The sequence below is a fragment of the Fringilla coelebs genome (genome assembly GCF_963513975.1).
Source record: "Fringilla coelebs genome assembly, chromosome: 10".
Taxonomy (NCBI): Eukaryota; Metazoa; Chordata; class Aves; order Passeriformes; family Fringillidae; genus Fringilla; species Fringilla coelebs.
The window spans coordinates 4,345,949-4,360,908 of NC_140036.1; the positions used below are offsets into that span (position 1 = coordinate 4,345,949).

Genomic DNA, 14,960 nt, shown 5'->3' on the forward strand with positions numbered 1-14,960 from the left:
CCCGCCCTCGGCCGGCCCTACATAGCGGCGGTGCCGCCCCCGGTGCCGGCCCCGCTCCGCCATGGCCCCGGCGCTCCGTCTGTGCGCGCTGGCCCTGGCCCTGCTGCCCGCCGCCGTGGCCGCGCAGGAGGTGGCCGGAGGTAAGCGGCGACCGTGGCCCCACCGTGGGGCTGGGGGTGGCCGGCGCTCCTCGCACAGCACCCAAAGTCCCGGGCGGGCAGCGGCTTTGGAGCCGTTTCCGTGGGGTGTCCGGGGCGGGAAGCAGGCCGGCACCCGGCGGGGGCCGGTGGCCGTCGGTCAGGGGGCTGTGGGCAGTGAAGCCGGGAGGGAAGGCCGTGTCCCTCGCTGGGAGTGCCGCGGGCTGGGATCGCGTGCAGCCCCGTGTGTCACTTCGAGGTCGGGAAAGTTGGGTGGGTGTTGCAAGTGGAGCTTTGATCGCCGCTTTTCCGGCTGCCACTGCAATGGAACTTCCATGCCCAGGGGGGCTGAGGCTGCCCCATCCCTGGAAGTGTCCAAGGCCGGGTTGGACGGGGCTTGGAGCAGCCTGGGATAGTAGAAGGTGTCCCTGCCCATGGCGGGGAAAGTGGGATGAGACGGACTTAAAGCCCTTCCTACCCAAACAATTCTGTGATTCCATGATTTACTGATGATAACAGCTCAGGTGAAAGAGCTGCTTACCTTCCCTGACCAGGGGCAGTCGGTGGGCAGCCAGGCTCCTGCTGATGGCCCTGTGGAGGATGGGGGAGAGTGACTGGGCAGCCTCAGACCAGGAAGAAGATGGGTGTTGTTGGATATGGATGGGTGACCAGCTGCTCCTCCTTAGTGGCTGGGGATGGAGTATTGCCCCTAGAGGTGCTGCACCAGGTGGAGAAGAAGCTGTAGCAAAGGGTGAGGATAACTGCCTTCAGAGTGTCCTAAGAAGTCTGCCTCCTCTTCCAAGCCAGGAACTATTCTCCATTCACTTCACTCCTCCTGCAGCCAGCTGTCAAAAGCATTACCCAGGTTGCTTCTAGCACAGCAAGAGCTGCTGTCCTGTCTCTGTCCCTGAGGAGTGCAGTGCTTCCTGTGCCATGCCATGTGAGCTCTCTGGTCACCTGAGATGGGACATTGGGACAAACCAAATCCTGAAGGGCTGTGGTGTCCTCAAAGCAGCCCATTCCCAAATAGCTGTAAGTGGCTGGATTGACTTAATGACTTGGAGGATGATCTCCAACTAGGGATGTCAGGAGAGGGGATATCCTGTGGGAAAGCAAAGCCCAGTTAAAACCACAAGTTGTACTTTTGCCCACCACTGGCCTCCTGTGGTGTGGGATGGTGTCTTGTGACTCCTGGTAGAGAACAGTCCTGGAGCAGCAGAGGCACTGCTGTGCTTTTCCAGCCTCAGTTGAAGAAATGGGGAAGATGCAGCTTCAGAGTGTTTAAAACCTGCAATCTCAGCCTCTCTGGTGTGTAAACACCCTTATCTGAGCTATGTTAATCAATTGCCCAGTTGTTTGGAAGGCTATACAGAGCATGTGACTGCTGACAGTGGGTCATAGCTGAGGGTTCCTGCCAGCTGGAGGGAGAAAATCCAGCTTTGCTGATTGTGAGAGTGGAAAACAAGCACCTCTGGGATTGATTTTTTCCTGATTACGACACTGCAAAGTACCGATCCTTCATCCAGCAGTGAGTGGTCAGGCAAATTGATTTGAGTTTTCCTTTTTTGTCAAATAGGCTGCTGCTTAGACTCTTAAGCAGGAGTCAGTTTTAAATGGCTCATTCTTGAGGGCTTGGCAAACTGCCCTTCCTGCAGATCTGGGGAAGTACACCAGTAAATTGCAGGTGAATATCCTGTAGGAAGACATTTTCCAGGAACAGTGCTGGGAGATACAGCTAAGCTCAGAATGCGGGCTGGACTGAGCCAGCTTGTCCTGTGTTCAGGTTCAGACTTTATCCATTCCCCTGCCCAACTGGCTGCCTTCATCCTTGGTGGCTCTGGTCCTGAGAACCACCTGTTTCTGTAGAACTGGGGCCTTTCTCTGCCAGAAGGGGATGGAAACAGGTTCTGAACATGAGCACAGATTTTGGCTGCAGTGCTGCTCTCACTGGCTGGACTGTGTCCTGCTGAAGGGAAGATTTGGATGAACTGGCTGGGGTAGGGTAGAGCCCTCATGTGCAGCAGGAGTCCTGCAGGATCTGCAGCTCTGTCTGTCCCTGTGTGCTCCTCTGCTTCTCTTGGTAACAACTTCTGTGTCTTGTTTGGGGCAATTTCTGGGGCTTGTTTGCTTGAGCTGCTGCATCATCTGGTGCTACGGGACTGTACTGCCTACTCACTGCTTGCCTTCATCCTCACAGGGTCCCTCCAGACTGACTCTATCTGTGTCCTCTGGCTGCCCTACTGCCATAGCTGGTGCTCAGGCTTTTAGGGAAATAAAACTCAAGAGAGGAACTCACAGCTTAAGGCTTTGTCAGCAGAGCAAGGCAGAACTTGCCTTGCATTTGGGCCTCCCGCCATGACACGGAGCACATGCTGAAGCCGGTGGCTCTTGCAGCAGCAGCATGCACTGCTGCTGGCCCAGTGGTGGGCAGGAGCAGGCTTGGAGGAGCACAGAGTTTTAAAGCTCTTCAAAGTCCTGAGGTGTCTTTTTTCCTTCCTGCAGATTGTCACCAGTATACGAACAGGAGCTGTGAAGAATGCCTGAAAAATGTCACTGTGAGTAGCAGCAGTGAGACTGCCAACCTCTCACCACACCTGAAAAAGTTTCCTTCCTGGAAGCAGGGCTGGTCCCCTGCCCTTGTCCCAGACGTGCTGCAAATTCCACCCACCTATGAGGGTGAGAGGGCAATCCCTCTCTGGTGCTCTGGAAAGAGGTTGCTAGAAACTGGGTGGGTTTTGTTGTGTGCTTTTAGATTAGAGTAATGGAATTGCTGAGCTGCTTCCTCATGGAGGGACAATGTGCTTGCAGAAGGGACTGAGTGGGCTGGGCTGGCTGGTCAAGTTTCCCTCCAGCAGCTGGGCTGTGGCACTGGGTGAGTGCAGGATGTGTACTGGTGTCCTGCCAGTCTCTGCTGCCTTATCACAGATATCAGCAAACTTGAACTTGAGTCAGATCTTGCAGCTGATGTAGCCAGAACCAGTTTGACCAAACCCTACTGAATGCTGGGGTTGGGGGTGGGAGCCACCAGGAGAGGAGCATACAAAGCTCTGCAGATGGTCTGTAGTGGCTGGGCACATGCACACCTCTCCTGCTTATCAGCTTTATGTGTGTAGAGTGCTTTGTCTCAAAGGCTTTCTTCTTATCCCAAAAATAAACATGAAGGATTTGTGTTATTAATGGTGAGATTCTTAAGGCTGTCCTGGGCAGGGCTAGCAGTTGGCTCAATGATCCTTAAGTCCCTTCCAGCTGAGGATAGTCTATGATTCTAAGCCAGGAGAAAGATTCTCAGCATCTTTACTTGCTCTTGAACTCCGCACTCCCCTCTCCTGGTGTGATCTGTGCTGATACAGCTCTTACTCCTGGGCACCCTGTTGCTGCTGGGTGATACCTGGTGAGCCAGCAGAGGTGGCCCTGTGCTGTGGCTGCCAAAGCAAATTGTGGGTCACTGGCAGTGCAGCAGTAACTCTGTGCTGCCTGGTTCCTGTGTCCTAGTGCCTGTGGTGTGCCAGCAGCAGGAGGTGCATGGAGTACCCCATCCGAAGGATCCTCCCCCCGGCCGACCTGTGTGAGCTGCGCTCCGCTCGATGGGGAGTCTGCTGGGGTAAGTGCCAGCCTGGGGTGGTGACTGTGTGAGTGCCTGCTGCTCTGGGAGGTTCCCCTGCCTCCCATCTCTCTGCCAGTGTAGCAATGACAGGCTGAAGGCAGTCAAGGTTCTGCAGACTTGCTGAAGCGTGGGTGGGGAAGCAGAGTATGAGCAGTTCCCTGCCTTCTGGCAAGTAGGACCCGTGAGGATTTAGTTACTCCAAAATACATCCCTTCTGCTGTGGTGTGATGGAGGCTCCAGACGTGGCTAGCGCCTGGGAACAGGAGTGGAAGGTTCTCCGTGGGCCTGTGCAGCCCTTCCTGGTGTCTGAACCCCAGATCTCTCCCCTGCGGCTGGCACATCACTCTGTGCACTGCTTCTGGCTCTTCATGTGGCTGCTGTCCCACGTGGGCTCCTGGAACCAGAGGTGTGGTGACTTCTCTGGGAACCCATGTGTGCTTCTTGTGCTGAGGGTGCTGTGGTCCTGCTCAGCTCTTACCCACCTGAGAAAAAAGCTCTTCTAAAACTACCCTTGCACATGCAGGCCTCCTCTGGAAGCTTTTTCTGGTGGACAGCTGCCTCTCCTTCCTGCTGCTCTGTTTTCTGAAGAATTTCTGGAGAGACTGCCTTGTTTAGACCAAGCTTAGTGCATGTTCATGCTCAGACAGGAGCCAACTTTCGGGGGCTGGAGCAGGAAGGCAGCAAGCTGGGGGCTGGTTGCTGTTATCCACCCCCTTCATGAGGAGCCTGGAGCTGAATTGCTGTTGCTTGTCCTCTTTTGTGCTTGAGGCTGGACTCTTCTGTCTGCCCACAAGAGTTCAAACTGCTCTTATGCTTGTGGAGGAAGAATCTCCTCTTTGTGAGCCCTGTGATATGCTTTTCTGAAACTTCCGTAAGACCTTGAAATACTAGTTTTGATGTGAGTAGCTTCACAAAAGGTTTCATTATAGAAGATCACATTCCTTGGCTTGCAAAACTTGCTATGAGGAGATTAGTCCTGTGGGAGATTAGCTCTTATGTGATTCTGCATTTTTGGTGTGTGTGACTTAGCCTCTGTCATCAGCTGGAGGAGTGCCTGGTGCTCTCTGGAGACCTCTCTGTGTGGGAAGGGGGGAGCTGAGCCCCAGACTCATCCTGAAACCTCAAAAGGGTTTCAGAAGCACTGATGCTGCTGCAGGCTTTGAAAACAATTTCAGTAGTGAAGTCAGCTAAAGTACCTAAAAGAGGATCTATTTAGAACAGATAAAAGGAAGAAGTCTCTTACAATGAGGGTGATGAGGCCCTGGCATAGGTTGCCTAGAGAGATGATGAATGCCCCGTCCCTGGAAACATTCAAGGTCAGGTTGGATAGGACTGTGAGCAGCCTGGTTTAGTGAAAGATGTTCCTGCCCATGGCAGAGAGTTGGACTAAATGGCCTTCAAAAGTGCTCTGAGCAGGTTCTGGTGCACTGAGATTTCTGTAGCCTGGCTATTGTGTGCAAAGTGGCTCCTAAACAAATATTTCCATAGGCACAAGCCTCTGGACAGCCTGAACCACGCTTGGAAGAAACTCCCCTTTGTTGTTGCCTGAAATCCTTGGCATCTAGATGTGTCATTTTTGGCTGGTGTCTCTGCTGCCATTACTGCAGGAGCTGAGCAGGATGAGCAGGGACCAGGGCTCACGGCCGCTGCCTCACCACATTTCAGCAGGTTTTGTTCTGTGTGTGGGCAGGCAGAGCCCCCCAACTCTGGGTGGGCATGGCAGTCAGGAGCAGGAAGCAGGACTTGCCCCTCTGAGCAGCACTGATGGCCCCAAGCTGATAAATCCCAACAGATTTTGTTTCAGTTTATCCCTTGCCCAAGGGCTTCAGACACCTCTAAGTGCTCATCTCATCAGAGGTGACTTCTGAGGCTGGCTCCCATGGACAGTAATTCCTCCATCAGAGATTCTTCCTTAGCCCTGAAGCCTTCAGTTGTTGGGTTTTTTCCCTTGATGGTTACTTTTTACCTGGATTAGTGATTAAGATAGCTTTGCTCCTGTTTCTACCAGAGGAGTTTGACCTGAGTGCATTTGTCCTTGCCTTTCTTCTCAGCCAGTAACTGAGCACTCCTGTTAGCAGGGACATGTCCTCAGCTGGTATTTGTGGTTACCAACACTTGCTATGTCTGCATTGGTATATCTACATTGTTATCTACAGCTAACAATGTCCATTTGCTTTCCTAGGTGGTTGTACATCTCCAGCCCAGTGACTGAAGCTGCTGGTGACAGTAGTTGTATGTTCCTAAACAGGACAAGAGAAAATGGCTGTAGGATAAGAGAAAATGGCCTCAAGTTGCACCAGGAGAGGTTTTAGGTTGGATAGTAAGGAAAAGATTCTTCGCTCAGACAGTGGTCAGACAGTGGAACAGGCTGTCCAGGGCAGTGTAGAGTCAACATCCCTGGAAGCATTCAGAAAACACAGAGCTGTTGCACTTGGGGACATGGTTTACTGGAAGACCTGGCAGTGCTGGGAGAACAGTTGGACTTGATGATCTTTGAGTGCTTTCCCAGCATTAATAATTCTGTGATCCTATACTGTAACCCCAGGCAGCTGTGTCTGTGTGTGCTAAACATGTTTTTGTCAAATCCTTCAGTGAACTTTGAAGCCCTTATCATTGCAATGTCCGTGGTGGGAGGAACACTTCTGATCATGTTGGGGGTCTGCTGCTGCTGCTGCTGTTGTAAGAAAAAGAGCAAAAAGTAAGTGTTGGGGGGGTCCCCTGATTGGGGAGCAGCTCAGATGCAGCCATGTGCTGCTGTAGAACTGAGTGCTGAGTGCACTGAGGGGCTTTTCTGTCTACCAGGCCAGACAAGGATGACGAGAGAGCAGCCAGGGAGCGGGAGAAGAGGCGGGTGCGGCAGGAGGAGAGGTGAGTTTGTACCACAGGCCCTGAGGCTGCAGAATGATTTGGCTCCTGTCTGTGCCATCAAATGTGATGCCAGGAGGCACCATGGGGCTCAAGACATGCAGTCAGTGGCTGCTTCAGCCCTAGCTCACACACAGGCCTCATTAGGAATGTCATGCTGGGGTGACTCGCGGATGTAGCATCACAAGTACTGTGTATGCAGCTCCCCGAGGGCTGCTGACATGTGCGCTCTGGTGGTCCCCAGGGCCTCCCTGCGGTGGGAGGCTGAGCAAACCTGCCAGCCTTTGGTTGGGAATAAACAAGGAGCTCTGGCTCTTTTTGTTCTCTTTTGTATGACCAGTTACTGACTCATGGCTTTTCTGTTTGCCTCTCGCAGGAGAGCAGAGATGAAATCACGGCATGATGAAATCCGAAGAAAATACGGTACAGTGCTGACATGAGTGATTCAAACTAAGCTTTAGATGAAGCAGCCTCTGTTACTGTGCTCCTTGCCATGGTCACAGCTATAGATGAGACCTGGCTAGCAGGGATAACATGGTCCCTGCTTCTCTTGGCTCAGAGTTAGTGTAGAGATGCTGGGGTCATGGTGTGTGAGCCCGCACAGGGTTTTTTTTTTCCTGGGCAAGGAAGAGAAAGTGTATAATGTTCCCCAGAATGTGTCCTCCAAGCTTACTGTGCGGGAGAAGCTGATGGAGCTTGACTGGAGGGGAGAAGCAGAAGCTGGCAGACCATCATAATGCTGTTACCCTTTAGGCACAGCCCTCCAGTAGCCCTGTGGTGAGCCTTGGGGTGTAGGGCCAGGTAGGAATCAGAATGCCCACAGCTGCAGGAGCACAGAGCAGGCACCAGTCCCACCCCAATCCCTCTGGTCCTCTGTGCCAGCAGTGGTGTCTCAGTCCCCTGGGATGGGAGTGTACAGCCTCCCTCCTGGGGCTGGACTGTTCTTCAGGTGAGTCCCATGGACCTGGGCTAGGTCTGGACCTAGCTGAGGGGAGCATCAGCTTGGAAGGAAGCAGGGAACAGCCAGTTGCTCTGTGCAGGGGAGTGTCCCTCCAGCCTGTCCACTGGGGTTGCCAGGGGCTCTGCCAGTGTCTTGCTGTGGAGCAGTTGGGCTCATGCATGCTGCACTTGGTGGTCTCTGGCTTTGGGGGGGCTGTAGGGAAAACCAGAGACCTTTTCTCTGCCTGCAGCTGCTGCCTGCTGCAGGTCCTGGATAGGCAAGAGATCCCAGGGCCTCTGGATGGGCTCCTTTAGGGAAGAAAGAGCAGGCGAAGCAGTGCCTGAAAGAGCTCTTGGTATGGGAAGCATCTGCCCATGGAAGAGCTGTGCTTATGTCAGGGCTGTCTTGCTGCAGCCTGACCCCAGAGTTTGCAATCTTGTCCTTTGTGGCTGTTCTTCAAAAGTGTTGAGCTGGGAAGCAGCAAATAGCATGGCACATGGCTTGTTGTGAGCCCAGAAGTCAGCCCCATACCCTGCCTTGCTGCTTCCCAGTCTCGATGCAGGAGCAGGGAAGCAAGTCTAAGAACAGTTTTAATTTAATTTGGCTCTGGGCTCTCTGCTTGTAAGTCCAGTCTGACAGAACAGGTGTACAGAGGGAGCAGTCTGGAAGATTAGGCAGGGTGCTTTACCTGGACTGTACATGGACTGCCTGGGAGAGGAGTTTGCCATCAGGTCAAGCTTCTCAATGGATGGCTCCTCTAGTAGAGAAAGGGAGAGTGAAACAGTGAAGCAGTGCTGACTGTGGGCACTGCTCAAGTAAGAGCAGGTGTTTTGGGAGAACTGCAGCTGGGAGGCTTGGGGATGCTTAAATGACACAGAGTTATTTCCCAGGACTGGTTTTCTGGCTGGCTGTGACCACTGTGGGAGCTGCTGTCTGAACAAATCTCTCCTCTCTTCTAGGCCTGTTCAAGGAAGAGAACCCTTATGCAAAATTTGAGAATTAGCATCTCCAGACACACCCACCCACCCTGGTGAACAGTGCCTTCTGCAGAGCCAAAAAGTCTCCAGGCTTCCCCCCACCACCACGGTGCAACTTCGACTGCCACAGAAGATGACCCAAATCCTTGGTGACACCATTGTCCCCACTCCAGGTGCTTGGTCTGGCCAGAGCTTTGCTCTTTCCCTGCTGGTGCAAGAAACCATGGTGGCAATACTGGAGGATGGAGCATTTCTTCTCACTCACGCCAGGGTGGTTGTGGTGTCCAAAGCAATGCACGGAACACTCCTTGTCCCAGCCAAGGGCAAAAGCAATGTCACACGCCTCCCTCACTCCTGCCTCACCAAGAACACTTCATGCACACAGAGCTAGGCTCTTCTGCTCTGCTCCCCTTTTTTTTTCTTCTAGTATATGCAAAAGCCAGCAAGAGTTTCCTGACATAAGGGTCAGCAGGAGGCTTTGGCTGTCACTCCAGGTGCCTGCACTTATCCCAGCACATTAGCAGTCCTCTCAAAGAGCACAAGTTTCTGGTGATCTGGTGCTTCCAGGAGGAAGGTCTCATGTGCACCTTCTCACTTGCAACTAATCTGGGGAAATGCCCCAACTCTCCTACCTCTCTGTGCCTTTCTAGAAAGGTGGTCTTGGGCTCAATGGCCACATCTGTTAGCAATACTGTAAGTTTCAAGTGCATTTATAATACGCTGACTGTATATTAAACTGATTCAATTACTCTTCTGGTCTGAAAGACTTTAATTCTGCTTCCACAGCAGGCACAGGTTGGGAGTAGTGGCTAATGGAGTTGTCACTGTTATGTGGCTCTGATTCATTGGGGTAGCTGTGGGAGGCAGAAGCAAGGCTGCCTCAGGCTCTTGCTGGGCTTGAAAGAACTCAGTTCCCAGAGAAGTTCAGGTGTTAGAAAGAGCTTGGGATGCTCACTAAGGAAGGAGCTGGGTGTTCTGGCAAGAGTTTGGCCTTTTGTCCCCTGGCATGTCTAGAAGAGAGCCCCTGTGTATGTGGGGTGGCCTGGGGGCTCAGACTGCAGCCCGAGCAGTGTAAGGGAGCTGAGCTGGGAGGAGGATGGAGCTGCCTGCTCTGGAGCCTGCCCAGGGCTGGCTGTGCAGCACCCACAGCCCCGTGGGCAGGGCTGGGAGAGTCTGGGCTGAGGAAAGCTCCCCCTGGCCTCCTGCTGGGGGAGACTCCCATGGGCTGGGATAAAACTCTCCCTCTTCCTGGCCGGGCTTGTGGAGCTCAGCACAGCTGCTCCAGCTGAGCTCGGGAGCCGAAGGGCCGGGAGCCCTGGCTGCTGCCAGCCCGCCCCAAGGGCAGGACTTGCAGGTGACTTTTAATGCAGATTGTCCCTGGCTACTGCCAGAAGAGGCTCGGGTGGGAGGAATGAAGGGACTGACCGTGCCAGGCTCCTGTGGTGGCTGCTCTCCCACCTTCTGTCCGGGCAGGGGCTGCCCTCCAGTGCTGCCAGGGGCGGCGGGTGCGCACGGCAGGGAGGTGATGGTCCAGAGAGACCCCGTTTGGCTGGAATCCCCTTGGGCATGGAGGATGAACCATGGAGCCCAGTAAAGAGAAGGGAAAGTGCTGACAGGGGTCCTGCATGTGCTGGCCCAAAGGGCCCGTGGTGCCTCTGCCAACCAAAGGTACAGGGAAAGCTGTGGGGGCTTTGAGGGCCACCAACGTCCAGGGACAGCTGGACAGGGAAAGCCGCCTGAGCTGCCTTTCCCCTGCTGGGCTGCACCAGGCTCCAGTCCCCCTCCTGCCCTGGGTCTGGGACTAGTCAATTCATTTTGGGTTCCCTGAGTGCTCCCACTAGCCCTGCTCCCAGCACTAAAGGGTGATGTCTCCAAACCTATCAGGGATGGGGGGCCCCTGCAGGCAAGTTCCTCTTCCTGAAACCCCACTTGTGACTGGCTCTGTCCTCCTCTGCTGAGTCAGGGCAGCAGAGAGGGGAGCTAGGATGGACGGTGGATGGAAGGTGGCCATGCCCTGGGGACAAGCAGAGGCCGAGCCATGCTGCCAAGGCAGCACACAGTGTCCCTGGACAGAGGTACTGTCCTCTGCTCTCATCCTGAGCTTCATCCAGGGCTCCAGCATCCTCATCCCAGAGGCTGCCTCCCATAGCCTGGGATGGAGCTACTTCTGATGTTTCTAATTCCTCCTGTGAAAGTTGCTGTCTGCAGGGATCATGTGGCTGATGCACTGAAAAGCTGATGAACCCTTTGGCTTGGTTGGGCCATGGTGGAGAGGTGAAGCTGTGTCCTTGTGTGGCCAAGGTGACTGCTCAGGTCTGGGAAGAAGCATCTGCAGTGTAACTGAGAGTGGAGCCTGGCAGCTAAAAAGACATTTCATGAGGATTAACTGGTCCTTTGCAAGGCTGCCACGATGGAAAGCTGTCCTGACTGGGATGGGGAAGCAGATGGTGATGGGGATGCCACAGCTGAGGAGTGGGACAGTGCCCCACCACCTGCAGTGGGTACTAGGAGGATGCACAAGGGAACTTGGAAAGAAGGGGTTAATGACATGTAACAGGGAGCTTGGCTTTGAGCCCAAGGAGAGTTCTACAGCCCTGCACATAAAGGCCACAAAAAGCCGGCACTAGGCCAATTCCAACCATGAGATAGGAAAGGTCGGACAAAGAGCCAACACTCTGAGAGGTGAAATCCCAGGGAGAGACTGAGCTGTGACCACAGGCTGCCCAGCTGCAGGTGGGTAACTGTGCTGAGGTGGCCTGCTGTCATCACAGCCTCTTCCATTCCATTCACAGCAGGGCTATAGTGGCAACAGCAGCAGGGCCCTGGAGGTGCCTGGTGCTGGAGAGTCTCTGCCAAACAACCCCAGACTCTTTGCAAAGGGCACAAAATGATTCCAAGAGGTGGTGGCAGTGTGTAGTGCTAAATGGTATTTTCAGGAAAATAATACCAGGTATGTTTCAGGAAAAGTGGTGGAAGAGGCAAAAGATTCAACAGATCTTATGCAGAATTCCAGAGCTGCTCTATTTGAAGGGGAAAATGCTCACTGGGGCTGATAAATGATCAGCCAGACATTTCTCATGAGTTTGAAGAAAGCAGGAGGCTTGGGGGAGGCAGAACTTTGCAAATAAGCTCTGCCCTGTGAGGAAGTGATTTTAACTGTTGATACTGGTTTTTAAGTAGAGGGTGTTGATCAGCAGCATGAAGCTGAGATAGAGGCTGAACATCATCAGTGTAGCCCGGGCATCAGTACTGGGACCAGTCCTCCTCCTTCTTGATAGTGGTCTGAAACACGGGGCCCAGGGCACCCAAGTTTGCTGAATTTCCTACAGTGAGAGGAGCTGCTGAGACACCAGAAGGTGACTCTGCACCCACAAGGACCTCAACAGGCTGGATAAATGGGCTGATGGAACCTCCTGAAGTTCAACCAAGGGCCGAGCAGAGTCCTCCTGCTGGGGAGGTGCAGCCCCAGGCCCCAGCACACGCCATGGAAAGCAGCTCTGCGGAGCGGGTCCTTGGGTGGGTGTGACTGGCACAGCCCCAGCCCAGCAGGGACCGCCTGGAAGGGATCTGGGCAAACACTGAGGTGTGCACCCGACGGCCAGGTGGGCTTTGTGCCACAGGATCTGTCTCTGTGGATGCGGGAGCTCCTGGGTGTGTCCCTCAGAGCCCTGTGATGTCAGGCCATGTCACTCATGATCATTATGACACCACTTGCGTAACTATAACCACCAGCGTTGGGTAGTGCCAGCGCAGTCAGCCTGTGACTCACAGCAGCTGAGGAGCTTCTGAGTGCTGCAGCATCTGAGGAGCCTCTGTGCTACCAGCGTGTGAGGATCTTCCGAGTGCTGTCAGTGACCGAGGAACCTGAGTGCTGCCAGTGACTGAAGAGCCTCCAAGTCCTGCCAGTGAGTGAGGAACCTCCAAGTCTGCCAGTGACTGAGGAGGAACCTCCAAGTGCTGCCAGTGACCAAGGAGCCTCCAAGTTACTCCAGTGAGTGAGGAGCCTTCGAGTTACTCCAGTGACCGAGGAACCTCCGAGTTACTCCAGTGACCGAGGAACCTCTGAGTTACTCCAGTGACCGAGGATCTTCTGAGTTACTCCAGTGAGTGAGGAGCCTCCAAGTTACCCCAGTGACCGAGGAACCTCCAAGTTACTCCAGTGAGTGAGGAGCCTCCGAGTCCTGCTGGTGACCGAGGAACCTCTAAGTTACTCCAGTGAGTGAGGAGCCTCTGAGTTACTCCAGTGACCGAGGAACCTCCGAGTTACTCCGGTGAGTGAGGAGCTTCTGAGTCCTTCCAGTGACCGAAGAACCTCTGAGTGACTCCAGTGAGTGAGGAGCCTCTGAGTCCTGCCAGTGACCGAGGAACCTCCGAGTTACTCCACTGAGTGAAGAGGAACCTTCAAGTCCTTCCAGTGACTGAGGAACCTCTGAGTGCTGCCAGTGACCAAGGAACCTCTGAATTACTCCATTGAGTGAAGACGACCATCTAAGTCCTGCCAGCAAGTGAAGAGGAATCTCCGAGTCCTTCCAGTGACTGAGGAACCTCTGAGTGCTGCCAGTGACCAAGGAACCTGAGTGCTGCCAGTGACTGAGGAGTCTACAAGTGCTGCCAGTGACTGAGGAGCGTCTGAGTGCCACGAGAGGTTGAGCAACCTCTGAGTGCCACAAGTGGAAGCCAAGCCTTCGAGTCCTGCCAGCAGCTGAGAGAAGTCAAGTCCGGGAGCAGCAATGGCAGAGGCCAGGCAGGAACCAGCAGCGCCACGAGCTGTCCGGGTCTGCCGCATCTGCGTGGATTTCCTGCAAAGCCCCGCTGCTGCCGTGGAGCCCTGCGGACACGTGTTCTGCCACGCCTGCATCCAGCCCCAGGCTGCCCCCGATGCCGCTGCCACCTGCCCGACCTGCCAAGGGCCCATCGGGAGCATCCGCCTGCTGCAGGGGCAGGACAACCGTGCCGAGGTGGCCCCGCGCCGCCCCCGCCGCCGCCTGCATCCCTTCGTGGTGCGCTGGCGCCAGCGGCAGCAGCAGGAGGCGCAGGAGGATGCGGCTCCTGGAGGTGGCCGGCGCCGAAGACTGGCTGATGGGGACAGGGCACCGAGCCCTGTGCCCCGCCAGCGTCCCCGGAGAGAGTTGGATGACCTGCGAAGAAACGGGCTGGGACAGCGGCCACCGAGAGGAATTCAAGCGTTGGCCGCGGGGGACAACCAGCACCGCCCCCGTGTGATCTGATGTGATGTGGATCCTCCACGGCCCGTCTAAACTGAAAACCAGGATCCTGAGAAGGGCCTCGTCTGGATTCTTCTTCCCGTTTGCACATTACTTCAAGACTAGGAGAGTGGAAGTTGTGGGAGGGAAAGCATATAGTTGTAGAAGCTTGGGGATAGACGACCATAGGATATTGATATTAGGATATTAGGATTTTAGGATGTTAGGATGTTAGGACGTTAGGACATTAGGATGTTAGGATGTTAGGACATTAGGATGTTAGGACATTAGGACGTTAGGACATTAGGACGTTAGGACGTTAGGATGTTAGGATGTTAGGACGTTAGGATGTTAGGATATTAGGATGTTAGGATGTTCGTTTTGAAATAAACTTTTTTTCTACAATTTAAGCATTAGAAAGCACGCTTTTTTTATCAGTGTTGGACACACAGAAGAGTATCTCCTTTAATCTGATGTGTGTGGTGAAAGTTCACAACAGGGTATTTATTCCATCCTGATCATACATATTCATTACAATGTACCTCCTAGCTAATAGGCAAACACGACTTTCCTACAACTAATTTGTATGCATTCGCCTTTTACTGGAAGTCGTTTTTTGGTCCTGGAGGTCATCTAAAGGGGTGTCTGGTGGTCATATTCACTGAATGCTTCAATATTACTGGTAACCTTTCTTTGAACTTTTTCTTTGGGCATGCCCTATTGGTTTTTGTTAAGTAACTTGCAAAAAACCCCTCTGTAGTCCTCTGTTTCTCCACTGGTTCCAGCTACATTTATCCTCCTTTGCGCATACCTTTACATCTTTTAATCTTTTTTGCTAGTTAGCCCTAAAGCTCTATTCAGCAGCTTCAGGGGAACTGAACATTTCTAGTCTCTGTGTTATTTATCAAGTCCCCCCTTTTCTTGAGACTGTCTTTTTTAGACAAGTCCCAATACTTCATTTTCCAGTGTAACAGTGTAACAAGCACACACGATGATTAGGGTGACTGCCACGAATATATAACAAGGCCAACAAACACCCATAAGGCCAACAAACACCAATAACTACGGCAGCAGCCCCAAACAGAACCCAAACCCAATGTCAGCCCCTCTCGGCCGCAGGCACTTTCCCCTGCGGTGCAGTTCCAGGCACCGCCAGCAGGGGCGCTGCTGGCTCCCGGTGGGCAGGGCAGCTGCGGTGATCCCCCCGCGCCTGCAGGGGGCGCTCCGGTGCCA

The 14,960-nt window shown here is 53.8% G+C and overlaps 1 protein-coding gene across 1 annotated transcript; it reads left to right on the forward strand.

Moving 5' to 3' along the window:
- On the forward strand, nucleotides 1-9,273 carry PTTG1IP (PTTG1 interacting protein). Its single transcript, XM_084212511.1, has 7 exons — nucleotides 1-140; nucleotides 2,640-2,692; nucleotides 3,630-3,738; nucleotides 6,334-6,439; nucleotides 6,544-6,609; nucleotides 6,983-7,029; nucleotides 8,506-9,273. The coding sequence occupies exons 1-7, from the start codon at nucleotides 62-64 to the stop codon at nucleotides 8,547-8,549; spliced, it is 504 nt and encodes a 167-aa protein (XP_084068637.1). The 5' UTR covers nucleotides 1-61; the 3' UTR covers nucleotides 8,550-9,273.
- Nucleotides 9,274-14,960: the final 5,687 nt, after the last annotated feature.